The 14333-nt window shown below is 44.1% G+C and overlaps 1 protein-coding gene across 3 annotated transcripts in view; it reads right to left on the bottom strand.

The window, feature by feature from the left end:
• The window catches only part of PRKN (parkin RBR E3 ubiquitin protein ligase), a 1163915-nt gene that overhangs the window by 173377 nt on the left and 976205 nt on the right, over positions 1–14333 (bottom strand). For all 3 annotated transcript variants that reach the window (XM_031456655.2, XM_031456658.2, XM_031456656.2), the window contains exon 9: positions 1233–1382. In XM_031456655.2, the coding sequence (XP_031312515.2) occupies positions 1233–1382 (150 nt within the window). The remainder of the gene's footprint in view (positions 1–1232; positions 1383–14333) is intronic.

The following is a 14333-nucleotide window of genomic DNA, read 5'->3' as shown; positions in this document are numbered from 1 at the left end:
AAATTCTTAGAGCAAGGCGAACAGCAACTAGCAGAAGATGGGCCAAGGAGACCCCCCCTCAGCTGAACAGAATGGAATGATGGGAGCAATTCATAGACAGAAGTATATAGTTTAACCATTAGTTAAAAACCACCATAAGTCATTTCAAGAGAAAACATTTTCTAGGAATTCTGATCCCAGAATCTGGCAGCTGGCTTCGGCCACACGCAATCCCTGCAGATTATACAGTAAAGGACGAAGACTGAGGCTGGGAAGGAGAGTTTGATTTACATTATTCCTAAGGCTCCCAAACATGACTGGAGTTTTCATCCTAACGCAACCACCATTATGCCCCCAGAAGTGTTTCCTTCCGCGTAGGCACTGTGGTATCTCATCATTTCTCGCCTTCCGCTTCCTCTACTTTATCGCTTAGCCCAGGGCTTGGTCAGCAGCACCGCGTGACCCAGAGGGAGCTTTACCAAGAGCGACAGATGCCAGTTTATGCATAGGCAACCGACAAGGGCGCAGCCAAAAATGAGGGCTGGGTGAAACGCGTGTGCCATCCACACCCCTCCTTTCCCAGAGCTGCTCATGAAGTGGCAATTTTAAAAGAAATGCTTTCCCATAAAAATTCAATAGCGTTTTATAAGCATACACACTCCTTCCTTTTCTGGCCTGCATGAAATGTAGTATCAGGCTTATTGCCCATTTGTCATTTTCACCTATATTTCAGTCAGCCTTTTTGCGTTTGAGTTACGCTTTCTCGCCCTTGGCTGTCGGTTTGCAGCCGCAGAGCCATTCAAGAAGCCGTGGAGGTCACACTGGTTGACCTCTTAGAACAAACATTTTCCACATTTCTTATTCCGCTTCCTGAAGAGGCCGCATTAGTTTTGCTCATCTCGATTCAAAATAATTTTTACGACACAACAACATTTCAAGTTTTCCATATTAATCTTCATTTTACGTCCTGAAATACACAGGCAAACAGCGTGGCCCAGACATCACGCTAACATGAGGCCTTCTCTTTCTCCTTCCTTCCCGTCTACTGAAAGCCAGCTCAGAAGAAATCATACCTTTGTGCTCTGACTTAGCTGGGCGCTGGAGGAAGTTTAAAAGGCTGACCTCGTGATTCACGCCTTAAACACTCCGATAGCAATTAAACCAGAAAATCATATTTCTCCATCCAGTATACATTCTGCTAAGAATGAAGAAATCTAGCACAGTCGACACCCAGGGGTGCGGCTGGTACTCACCCCGCAGCCCACGCCGTTGGCCCCTTCGCAAGTGACTCTCCTCTGGCCCGGCTCGGGGAGCAGCCCGGCTCCGCAGCCCGGGCTGGGGCACAGGACGCCCCCCATCTGCAGCACGCACTCCTCGGCGCCGTACTGCTGGTACCGGTTGTACTGCAAGAAGAAAGCGAGTTTGTAAAAGTGATGTAATATACACTATGGTGTGCTGTTTCCCCAGAGCTGTGGTTCTGGGGTTTTCTGGTTAATCTGTATCAGTAAAAACTGTGGAGGGCAGGGAGCGGATAAGCTATGGTCCAACCTAGAGGAGAACGCCTCCCAGTCCCAGCCGGCAAAGCGGAGAAGCGGGGCGTTTGTTCCTTGTATTTCTAGAGATTTGTCCTCAGAAGCTAGACTCCTCCTCTTCTCCTTCTTCAGATTGAAGTATAGTTGGTTTACAATGTTGTGTTAATTTCTTGTGTTAAAAAATAGACTTTTCCAAGTTTGGCTTTTAGCACTACTTCTACCAACTGCATTTGATAGACTTACTTCATACCCACTTCAGGGAACGTAGCTATTTTTTAGGTTATGGACACTTGCAGTGCATCATTATCAATCCCGTCAAATAGTATATTTTCATGCCTCTGTTCAGAAGTCCCAATATTCCAGCCCCGGTCATTGTCAGCAGCCCACACGGTATCAGTGAGCATATTCAGCTTGACTAGAACGACTAACGTTAAAGAACACAATTTTCTTTTCATCATTGTTCTCCAAGCACGATTCCTTTCATCCCTGACTTCATTCCTCTGTGCCATTGCCTGGCTCATTCCCTTTCACGGCTTCCCCAGCCTGCAGGTTAAAACTCCAGCTCTGCAGCACACTTGCCTAGGTTTTCCTTCCTGCAGCCTATAGTTACTGCTCTCCTTGCATTACTTGATCATATTCTCCTCTAAACTCAGATCAAGTCAAATGGATGTGCACCACTATGAATTAATCTAGGCAACATTTATTGAGAGCCTACTACGTGCCAGGCACTCCTGTGGGTCCTGGGACACAGCCAAGAACAAAACAGACATCTCTGCTCTCATCCTCAAGACTATAACAGTAGAAACCAGAAGGTTAAACTGTATCACATTTCAGATGGCGATAAGTGGAAGGAAATAAAAAGCTGAGAAGAGACAGAGACAGATTCCAGGGAAGATGGGAATTGCAATTTTAAAGAGGTGATCAGGGAATAGGGAATGTCTTATAAAGAAGGTACATTTAAACCAACATCTGAAGGAGATCAGAAAAGCAAGCCATGTGGGGCCTGAGGGAACGAGCTTTCCAGGCTGAATACAGAGAATTATAAAGGTCCAGAGGCTGCCATGTGCTTGGGTGGCTTGATGGGCCAAAAAGAGGCCAGTGCATCTGAGGCAGAGTGCCCGTTATTCTGAGAGACACGGTAGCCACTGGAGACGTCTGAGCTGTGGATGACATAATCTGACTAATATTTCAGCCATCTCGCTGATATATTCAGAACAGACTCTTGGGGACACGGATGGGAGCAGGGAGCAGAGAGGCAGGTCGGAGGTTAAATCAGCGATCCACGTGAGAGATGGTGGTGGCCTGAACCAGGAAAGTCACAGTGGAGGTGGGGATGGATCAGCAGTTGAGTTCTGGATCTATTTTGAAGATAGAAATGGCCATTTGTAAAGGCAGACTGGTACATGGTGTGAGAGGAAAAGGAGTCAAGCATGAAGTGATGTTTATCCCTGAGAGGACAGAGGGCAGACGGAGTGCAGGAGAGCAGGACAGACTAGTACTGAGAGGGAAAGACCTGGCAGAAGACAGGGGTGTGTGTGTGTGTGTGTGTGTGTGTGTGTGTGTGTGTGTGTGTAGGGAGTTGAGAAAAGGAATCATTATTTCTATTGTGCTCATATTCAGTTTGATGACCTATCACACAGCTAAGTCAAAATGTTGAGTGGCTAATTGAATGACCTTGGAGCTTAGGAGAAAGATGTGAGTTGCAGACACCAGTTTTGAAGTCATAGGTGCATGGAGAGCTGGAAAGGAAAGGGTTAGCATCCAGCCTTCCATTTGTTTTCTCATATTTCTGACCCCAGGAGAAAAAGAAAGATGAGTTGGTCAAATTCTCTTGTAAATATGCTAATGGTACATTTATACAATAGCATTTACTAGAAAAGAGTTCTTATCTATGAAATGCATTTAGCAGGAAACACTTGGTCTGTTTGCTTACATTAAACAAACTAGAATATATGAATTTATGAGATAAAGGCTCTCTGAAAATGTCAGAAGCTATGCAATTATGAAGGGATAAATGAAGACATTTCATCAAGTGATGAATGATGAGACAGTTTATTTAACTGAGAGATTTCAGGTTAGTGATCATTCCATGAACTTCCCGGAGACTTCATATATTGCATCTTGCCTAGAGGACATCCCACTGTGCTGAGAAAGGACCTGGGTGGCTGCGTGGAATGAGGTGAGCTGCTCTGTAATTAGTCTGTGACTCATCATCACCAGCATCCTTGGAGTTATTAGTAAAGCTTGACGCTAGGTTATAGGTATGATCCTTGCAAGTCTGGTTTGACAGTGTGACTCTGTGTTGTCTCAGTAGCCAAGACACTGGGTGAGATTATCTAACCTTTGTGGGGAGGACGAGAAGGAGCCAGGATGAAAGGAGACTGAGAAACAGCAGCCTGTGAGGCAGGTAGAAAATGAGAAGAAGGTGGGCGTCCTGGAAGCCAAGGGAACAAAATATCTCAAGGAGGATGTGTGTGTCATGACAAATTGTGTCAAAGGCTGCAGATAAGCCAGTCACCGAACACCGGCTGGAGTTAGAAATGCAGACGCCACTGCTGTCTTGACGGGAGCCATTTCAGTAGAGTCATGGAAATGGAGTCAAGAGAAAACTGGGGGAGACAGATTCCAAGGTGAGCACGGACGCTTTTTTCTGGGAGTTTGGCTGACAAGGGCAGCAGAGACATGGATAGCAGCTGGAGGGGCTGTGGGACTGTAGAGGACTTTCTGAAAACGGGAAAATAACAGTGTGTGAGCCAATGGGAAGGAGCGAGGAGAGGAGGGCACACTGATGATGCTGGTGAGCAGGTTGGGGAATGGGAGCTAAGGGAAGAGAAGAGGGCTCGGCTTAGGCCAGAGCAAGCTCAGCCATCCTCGGTAAGAGGAAGGAAGGCCGAGTACTGAGGCCCAGGAGCAGACAAAGGAGGCTTTGGAAACTCGAGAAGGGAGGGTATGAACGAGACAGGGAGAGGGGAGGGATGAGGGAGTTGGGATTAGCGCTGGGCAGTCCTGACAGCCCACCTGGGTCGGCGATGATCCGCTTACAAGGAAATAGGGTTGTCTGCTTTTCTGCACCAGCACTTAGCTGCAAGTGCACAGTAGGCAGGAAGCTGGACTTAAGCTGAGTGGGGGTTTTGTCAGCCTTGATGCGGAAGCAAGACCTTCCTCAGTCACTCCCACCCCTCTGTGGCTTTGGCACAAAGCATCCCCTCGTATTACTGTACATGGATCCAATAAATACTCATTTGAACCCTTCTGCTCAGCTCTGTACCACTGGACTGTTTAACTTTTCTGTCTTAGCCTCTCCAAAATGGGTAGAAAGTTCCAGGTTTGCATGATGGTTCTAATTCTGGAGATGTAAAGTAAGCATCAAAAATACAGTCAACAATACTATATTGTATGTTTGAAATTTGCTAAGAGGGTAGGTACTTCAGAACTACAGGCCTTTTACTTAATATTTGCTGTTTTACATCTGTGTCTCCTTTCTTCCACATTGGTTCTCAGGAACACAGAGAATGACAGAATTACAATGTTCCATAATAGCTCGTAGCTTCAGCTCATATAGTGATCAGTCAACTTCTCTGGAATCCTTTATCTTACTTTATTTTCATTTTTCAGAAGTTTCTTTTCACTTTCTATTTCTCTTAAGACAGTATCCGTTGTTTTTTATTCCTATTTGCATAATTTCTTAAAAACCTAGTTCCCTTCGGAAGAGTTATTTCGGTTCTCACCTGATTGGTGAGCATGATCGGCTGACATGCTCTCACTGTCTCTCAAGATGCTATTCTGTTTTTCACTCTCTCTATCCCCTTAAACACTCTGTGTGAGAATTAACCTTGTTTCTTCTCTGTTGGGATTTTATTTGTCCCTTTCTGTTGCTCCTCTTTATATGAAGTTAGTTCTGAAATCTTAGAAAGAAGAAGGATTCAGAACAGCTCTTAATGGCGCTAGAGTTTCTTCTTCAGTTTGGGGCACAGTGTTAAACAACGTGGGGGCTCACTTTCTGTGATCTTCCGACTCTGTGACCCCACTTTTAACTGGACTATCTCTTCTTCCCTTTTCCCCTTCTCTATCCTGAGTAAACTTCCCCTCAGTGTGGGGCTTTGTCCTGACAGGGGTCTTTGGCTGGTTACGCCTTGTGAGTCATGGGCCCCAGCGGGCTCCAGCCCCTTCAGACCTTCTTACAGACCCTCAGCGCTGCCTGCTCCCCTTCACGCATCTGTATCTCCTGAATTTAGCACAGTATCTTGTCCAGAGTTGCTGCACAACAAATAGTTATAGAATGATACAATTTAGCTCCATTCTTAATTAAAAATTCTAATAAAATGATCAGTGGCAATGGGAGTTAGTAACAGAGTGGTATAGGATGATCTGACCTACATAAATTACTTCTCTATTTTAAATAAATTGCTCTTAAGTAATTGGCTATTTTCTGATTTGATGATGGAATACGTATCTATTTAATTTAGTTAAGCAATTTTACCTCTATGATAATATTTTACCTAGGAAGAAGTTAACCTATGGACAAAGTCCAATAACGCTACAGAAATTCTTGCTGACTACATTTGTCACAGTCTCAAATTCTGATGGGACATGCACCCTGTGCTCCTCTTTCCATTCATTAACTAAGGAATTTGTAAGAAATAACTCTATTTGATTCATTTTATTTATGATACACTTCAGGAGCATTTAAGCATACAATTCCTTTTCTAAAAGAAGACAAATATTTTAGCTTATATGATAATTTCTGACTCAAAGTACGCACAACATCTGAACTAAAACCCACACCTACTGAATCCATTACTTTTTTTTTTTAACATTGTGAAATTTATAAGAAAAACATTGATCTAGAGCCAATAATGTGCTAGTATTCATAGAAAGTTCAATACCCTAAGGAAACAATTTAGACATGAAATTACATATATGTCATTAGCAGAGATCCATCTGTAGCATCTTCAGGATTTGATCCACACATCCACAGATTCCTTTCAACCACTTACTAGCACAAGACTGAGGGTGTTTTGAAAGAAACTTACTCTATACTCATTGGAGAGTTTGACAGTTGGCACTAAGTAGGACAGAATATCTGTATTATGAGTGTAAAGTATATCCAGTAGCGGTGAAGTGATAAATGGACCCCAACTGGTGAAAAGGAGGCATCGCTGATCCTTTGACACCGTGTTATTTCCAAGGGCTTTTTGACTTATCACTATTGAAAAGCATTTATAAGTAGAACTAACTTGGAGGAACATGATTAATTTGTAATGTGGACTAGGTCTGTATGGAGTCACTTCTCAGGTGAGCTCAAAAGCAGCGAATTCTCAAAAAAGCAGCGAATTCTCAAAATAGCAGCGAATTCTCCAAAAACCACCTATGCATTGGAACCACAGTGGGTGTCTATGCGTGTGCTTGTGTTATGTGTAGATGCATTAATACTTATTTGCCAGCTTATGCTGTGTAAGCTATTAACAAAACCAGTTTGCAAATTTCAGATTTACTTTCATAAAGTGGATAATCAACTAAAGCAATTTAGAGCTGGCAGGATGCTATTTGCAAAAGTTTTGAAAAATTAATATTAATACTAACCAAGCATACTATTCTGCACCTGAGGGGGAAAAGCAGTTCCTCCTCTGCTGCTTCAGATTATAGGGAAAATACACTCCATTAGATGACCCATCTAGGCAAAATCTTGACTCATTGGTATGGTTTATATTTTATTTATTTGGGAATAAATTATTCAGTCTTTATGTGTATGCTCATGGATTCTCTTAAGAACAGGAAATATTCATTTTAAAGTATAAAATTCACAGAAGTTTCAGTAAACTCATATTTTAAGAGTCTAAATAATGAGTCATGGGAGAATATAATCGAATAGAGGCTGCACTTCCGTGGTCTGTTGGCGGTTGGAAGAGGTGGGCTGGGTAGAAGAATGTTCTCTAACGAAGCAAGGGTCACAGGTTCAAGTCCCCTGTGGGCCAGTTAGTTTCCCCTTTCTTGCCGGCCACCTGCTCAGTGCAGGTGGCCACCCGAGAGGTCAGGCTGGGAGGAACTGGGCCTAAATACCCCACACCCTGGAAAACCACTCAAAAGGCCTGTCTTCTGGAGGAGGGCTCCTCGTGATGTTTAATTCGTTTGCTTTCATAAGAAAAGACAGCAAGAAAGAAGCTAAATTTTAAAACTGCAAGAAATTTGAAGCCCAGGGATACTAGGTGAAACGAAAATCTGGGAAAACTGGCAAACGTTCTGTCAAAATGAGTCATAGCTTGTCAGCAATCCAGGGGCCGCATGCCAGCCTTTCAAGTCCTCTGAGCAGGGAAGGAGCTGTTTTTGTTCTGCGGTGGAATTTTCCAGAGAATCCTTTTGGGGGCACTCAGGTACAGCTACAAAAGCAGCCCCTACTCAGGCTGCCTTGCTTTTCCCTGCTGAATTCTGGCTTCTGTGAAGTCTTAGCCACCAGCCCCTGCGGGCTCCCGCCCGGGCCCGGTGTCCTAACCTGGCCCTGGAGGAGAGAAGTCTGGCTCAGAGACACCGCCCCCTGAGTCCCCGCTCGGTGTCAAGGACTGTGCCCGCGCTTGGCCTGCACAGTTCACTCTCCATTTACCCTGAGAAGTGACAGGTGAGGCCACAGAGTCACAAAGACGTTCATGCCTTCACCGAGGTTCACCCAGACAGGAACCCCACACCCCTTGTCGGAATCCAGGGCTGTGGTTCTAGAAGACCACCCTTTCCCTGCACCAAGCTGCTTCCACGTTTTTCCCTTTCTTTTTTACCCCCTTTATTAAAAAACAAAATTCAGCTCACTATTTTTTTGGTCATCATTTAGAAACTAATGAAAAACAGTTTATTATAGCACCTCCTAGGATTAAAAAAAATCTAAAATACCTTTATAGAGGAACATGGATTTACGATGAATCCATTTCCCCTTGCTATGTAGAGAACGCCTTATTTTCTGTATGTATTCGAATGAAGGAAAAACCACTCCTTACATTTTCAGGAGCCTTGATCTTTTTTTTCTTCAGTGGCAGGTAGTCAGCCCCCGGGGGTTGTTAACAGCCTCTGTGGGGGTGCCTGTCACGCCACCATTTGGATTTTCAGTTTTGTTATTAATAGTGTTCTTTTCATCCCTGGACGTCCGTCATTGACTGCTGAAGTAAACTGGCTAGAGAAAGGGCTGGACCTTGTTCATTGTGTAGCAAAAACCGTCATTAAGACGGCTGAAATTAAATGTAAGGGGAAAACAGATCAAACAACACCTGAAATTTAATTAGAGCAACAGACTGAATCCTGGATTACGATTTCAAAGGTTTTTTTCTTTTTCAGATGTTTCAGACATGATGCCAAATATATCTCAACTTCTAGTGGCTGTGGAATCTTCCTGAAAGGATGTCAAAACCAATCGGCTCGTCTGTGCCTTCTCCACGCTGCGGGCTGTGCAGTGCCCACGGCTATGGAAGTAGATACCCACAGACGAGCTCCTTTGCAGGAGTTTCTACCGAGGGCGTGACTTCAGAGAATTCTGGAAGCTCTGCAAGCAGGACTGCTGAGCACAGTCTCCTGATGGGGCACTCCGCAGAGGGCAAGGCTGTCTGTGGGCACAAATTATTTTACCTTGATTATAGTCCCTGAGAAATGGTTTTGAGCAGTGCTGTTAAGTCTCCAAATCTAAGATCCCCATCCTCAGAGAAATGGAACTTCCCCGAGAGGCGCTGTGGAGCTGCTCTCCTCTTCATGATTGTGTTACATGCTCTTCTTTCTTCCCAAACTGCTCACATCCCACCATCATCTGTAAGCATCTCTTCTGCCCTTTTCTGTTTGTTCATCACTGCTTTCCTCAGACATTAATTATAAAAATGAGCTCACTAGGTAACATTTAACCTACCTCCTGACTTAAGCTCTACTAAATGCACACAACATCTTGCCTAACCCATTAATTCCTTTCCTATATTAAAAGAAGTAGGAATGAAGAATTAAGTAGTTGAGAATGACTGTCTCTCTACTCCCAGCAACTTCCTTAGCCATGTTGCAGGCAGATGATGCAGAGGAGACATCTGAAGAAAGACCATGAGTCATCAGCCAGATTGCACACAATGGAAAATGACACAACCTGAACTTCTGCCTCAGCCATTAACTGAAATTTCTTCTCCCATTCCCTTCAATAACTGTCATGGCTGAGCAGACTCTTCAGAGTTGGTTTGGGGGACACGAGTCCACCTTCTTCCCAGATTGCTGGTCTTCTGACTAAACAACCTTTCCTTTCTACCAACACTGGCCCCTTGAGTATTGGCATTGGAGCGGTGAGCAGCTGAGCCTGAGTTCCCTAACACTTCTTCTCTTCACCTGGACATCTTCCTTCATATTTCACTAAGAAGACAGAAGTCATGAAAGATGTACTTATTTATTGGGCAAATATTTACTAAGCATCTTCTATGTGTCAAGCACTTTATGTGGAGAAGGTGCAGCAGTGAAAAATATGTCTGCCATCATGGAGCCATCAGACACCACCTTTTCCCTTCCCACCACTACCACTGCAAACACACCTGCACCTGCGCCCACCTGTTCCTTTCAGTCTCCTTACAACAAAGAAAGTGGCTTTCTCCCTGTTAAGGATCAGTTCCTCTGCCTGTGCCCTGGATCAAAACCCTTCTCACTTTGTAAAGTACTTCCCTTCTTCCGTTAGCTCATCTATCTCCTGAATCACCAAGCCATCCATCTCTCCTGGGTCCTTCCAGTGAGCATAAATCAGGCTCCAGCCCCCTCAGTCTTTAAAGAACCCTTCTGCTGCTGCTGCATTTCTTTTTTCCTTTTTATAACAAAACTTCTGGATGAAATTGATCTCTCCTATTGACTCTTCATCCCGTAAATATACGGCTCTTGTCTCCAACTTGCCACCAAATTTGCTTGTTATGGTCACTCATGATCTCAGTGTTGCCCTTTGCAAAGGACAACTGACTCATCTCATCTTACTCAGTTTCTCATTAGCATTAATATAAATATCCATTTCTTCCTCTAGGAAACACTTCTTTTCTTGGCTCTGTCAACATAGCACATCTCTGGATTTTCTTCTCCTTTACTTAAGGCTCCTTCTTGGTCTCCTCCTCTGGTTGCCACTTGTGTACCAAGTTTCCAAATGCTGGTGCTCTTTAGGGTCCTTTTTAAAATATCTTTTGGTAACTGCCCTGGATTTAAATTATCACCTACATGCCAGTGACTACAAATTTATCTGTCTCTGACTCCTGACCTCCATCTCCTCTCAGCTCCAACTCACACATCCAAATTCCAACTTGTCTTTTTCTCAATGCTTCAGGCATATCAAACAAGTTCAGACTTGAACCCCTAATTCCATGCTTTCATTCTCACCTTCCTACCATCTTAACCATCTCAAGTTCTTAACATAGACCTGGAGGACTCCTTCATTTCCCTGGCTCACAGCCAGTAAACCACCAAGACTTTAATTCTGCCTCTGAATATTCACTTCTTTCTGTTTCCTTTGCCAATCATCTTAATCCAGACAATGTCCATATTGCAACAAGACTAACATTCTTAAAATGCAATTTGGATAATGCCAGCCCCTTGCTTTAAATTTTTAAGATGTTCCCATTGAATTCAGAATAAAATCTAAACTTTTGACCATGGCCTACATGGTCTAGTTGGTTTTTATCTTTCATCACCATCCCTCCTGCTCGTTATTTCCCAGCCACATTGCTTTTATTTAGTGTCTTGAACAAAGCAAGGTCTTCACCTCCTTTGGGGCCACTGAACATGTGCTTTCCTCTGCTTGGACACCCTTCCACTTCACTCCCGTGATCCTGCTCACTCAGTGGAGGGTGCCCTCTCAACTTCCATGTTTCAGAGGTCCCTGACTCTTTATCGAGAGTAGGTTATATCTTAGTATTTATCATGATGTGTACCTGTGACTTCCTTGTTTACTGTTTTATCCAACAGTAGCACAGAGTAAAAATTGTTCATTGAATGAATGAAAGTTATTTTCTTAAAATTCTAGTAATTAAACCCAAAGTGGAGGAAGCTGGTATAAGTGGAGGTCTTCTGAAGTGCAGTTCTCCTGCGGGCTCTCTAAGCCCTGGGGACTTTCACATATCATACTTGTTTTCTCCAGGGCTCACTTAGAACCTGGGAGTAGCCTTGCTCACTTAGAATGGGATAATATCTTTTCCAAGTAGTTTGGACCTGGTGGGATGGGGATGAGGGTATGAAATGTCCTTTGTGAATGTGAATTGTAAACACAAATCAGAGACAGGGCCAAGAAGCTAAAGTAAATGTATTATTTTAAATTCCAAGGAGTTTTAATTGCATTTTTAATTTTAGGAAGGTAATGATTTATAGTGTTTAATGATTTACTTTTAATCCAGACCTCAAAAATCAAGTGCCTATTAAAGTTCAGTGAAAATGGAAAGGCATCACATTTAAAGAAACCAGACAGCTGGGAAGCATCGCCATCACCCAGGAATGAATCCAGCAATTAACTAGTATCTGTATGGGTTTTAGCAACTCACTTTTAAGTGAACATTACATAGATTTTGGTGTCTACTTTGTTGCTACAAGTTCAATCTATTGATGGAGTGTAAATGGCATTTAAATCAGAAACATTTTAGTGTAGTACTCAATATTTGCAATTTACTTTGTAACCTTGTTTATCTACAAAAATTCTAAAAGATGACTGAGCATTATTCTTCCTTTTCTACAGATGGAAAAGCCAAGTTAGAGAGAGACTAAAATGATTTGTCCAAGGGCACTTGTAACACACAATATTAAAGTTTCATTGCATCAAGTAATATGTCACCTCAAGCATCCAGAGAGAGCCTGAGAGTTTCACCAGCTCCGGGGGATGCCTCGCCCCGACCCCCTCCACTGGAGGAGAGGTGGGGCTGGAATGCTTAGCTTCCTTTCCAGACCCTGGGGCCACTAGCTTTTGTCCTGTGTCATCAGGATAGAAAGGTCCCTGACTGATGTGTCCTGTTTGTATCAGTCACCAAGATCCCTGGCTCCTTTGTCAGTTCTTTGGCCTGTTCCCCAACCCCACACCCAGCTTTATTCATCTCTTTCCCTACCCTGCCCTCAGCTGCCTCAACTTCTGCCCCTGAGCTGGGGGGGACCCCGATCAGCCAGCAGTAATTGCAGTACTTTGATCTACTTACTCTCTCCATGTTTTGCTCACATTTTTCCCTCTCTGAACTTGGCTTATGCTTCAGGACACGACTTCCCCTTCAGCTCCCTCAAATGTTTTCTCCACTGCACTCTTCACATCACCGAGCATTGATCTTCAACACACCCCAAGTAGAACAGCTTTCCTTTCTCCTTCTAAATCCTCCAGCTTTGATTTTCAAGCTCTCAGGCTCTGCTGTGTGCTATTTCTCCTTTGTAGTCAGCTTCTGATGCCCACCTCCCTCAGTCTCCCTCCCTTTCCCTTCCCTGATCTGTTTCTAGAAGCTTCCATTCTTGACTCACCATAACTTTCTCCAAGTCTGCTCTGGTGATCATTATGGAGGACGTCAGTGTCCACATGGGCCATATTCCCAACACGCTGGTTATTTAAGTCCATGACCCCAACTTCTCCAGTCACCTTGTCTGCTACCTTAGCTTAGCCACCAACGTTCCTGGTCCTCTGCAGGACCATTGCCGATCACAGCACCATCTCCACAATCTCAATGCCAAGTATCTCATTCTTTGGCCAACATCTACTCTTCCAGCCAAACCCTTATAAAACCCAAACTCCAAAAATTCCTTGAACCCACTGGGCCCTGTAGTAATGGATTCTACCACCTTTCCGCCATCCCTCTCTCCTCTCATCGTCCACCTCCTTCCTTCCCCACTGCTACCACACTGAGCTGCCCACACCCTCCACTCGGGCCACACCTACACTCTGGCAGTTGTTGAGTCAAGGACATCGCTCCTGAACTTCTCCCCTCCTCTGCATCCTCAAATCTCCCTGTTTCTCTGCAGAATCAGTCCCAGGAGCACATAAACATGGTGTATTTTTTTTTCCTATGAAAAAAATTTTCTTGATCTCACATTTGCCACCCCCAGCTACCTCATTTCTTTATTTTCATTTATAGCTGAATTCCTAAAAAAAGGGATTTATATTTGCTCTCTCCCATTCTTCCCCCCTCTTCAGTGACTCCCAGACAGGCAGATTTTCACCCTCACTCATCCACTGGTCAAGGTCATCAGTGACCTCCAAGTTTCGAGTGCTGGTGCTCAACTCCCACCCTCGTCCTGCCAGATCAGCACGTAGCACCGACAATCAGTCCTCTTCCTAGAGATGCTTTTTCTCTGGCTTCCTGTTTCCACGCTCCCAGGTTTCTTCCCACTTTATTCCAACCACATCCTGTATTTCATAATATTTTTACATAAAAAAGCATTAGCTATGGTCACTTCAGAATTCCTGCACTCATTTTACTCTCTACCTGGGAATCTCTTCCCAGATGTCACCAAGATGCTTTCCCCCACACCTTTCAGGTCCTCATGCACCTAGCGCCTGCCTCGGTGAGACCTTTCCTGACCACCTTATGGCAAATCACACTTTTCCCCGGCATTCACTATCCTTCTTTTCGGTTTTATTTTTCCCCATGGCAATGATAACCATCTAACATAATGCATACTGAACACATGTGTGTGCATATAACAGTATAGCATTCCCCAACTGGAATGTGAGCCGAGAAGGAGTTCTTTTTCCCTCCTCTCTCCCTGTAACCGCGAATGGTGTCTAGCATGTGAGCAGGTGTTCAGTAGGTGTCTGTTGAGTGAAAGGAAAGAAGGAAGGTGGGCACTGTGGTTTTCCAGGAAATAAAGATCAGTAGTGCTGTGATG

Source organism: Camelus dromedarius, chromosome 6, assembly GCF_036321535.1.
Source record: "Camelus dromedarius isolate mCamDro1 chromosome 6, mCamDro1.pat, whole genome shotgun sequence".
In the NCBI taxonomy this organism is placed as follows: Eukaryota; Metazoa; Chordata; class Mammalia; order Artiodactyla; family Camelidae; genus Camelus; species Camelus dromedarius.
This window is presented reverse-complemented; position numbering and strand designations above follow the sequence as displayed.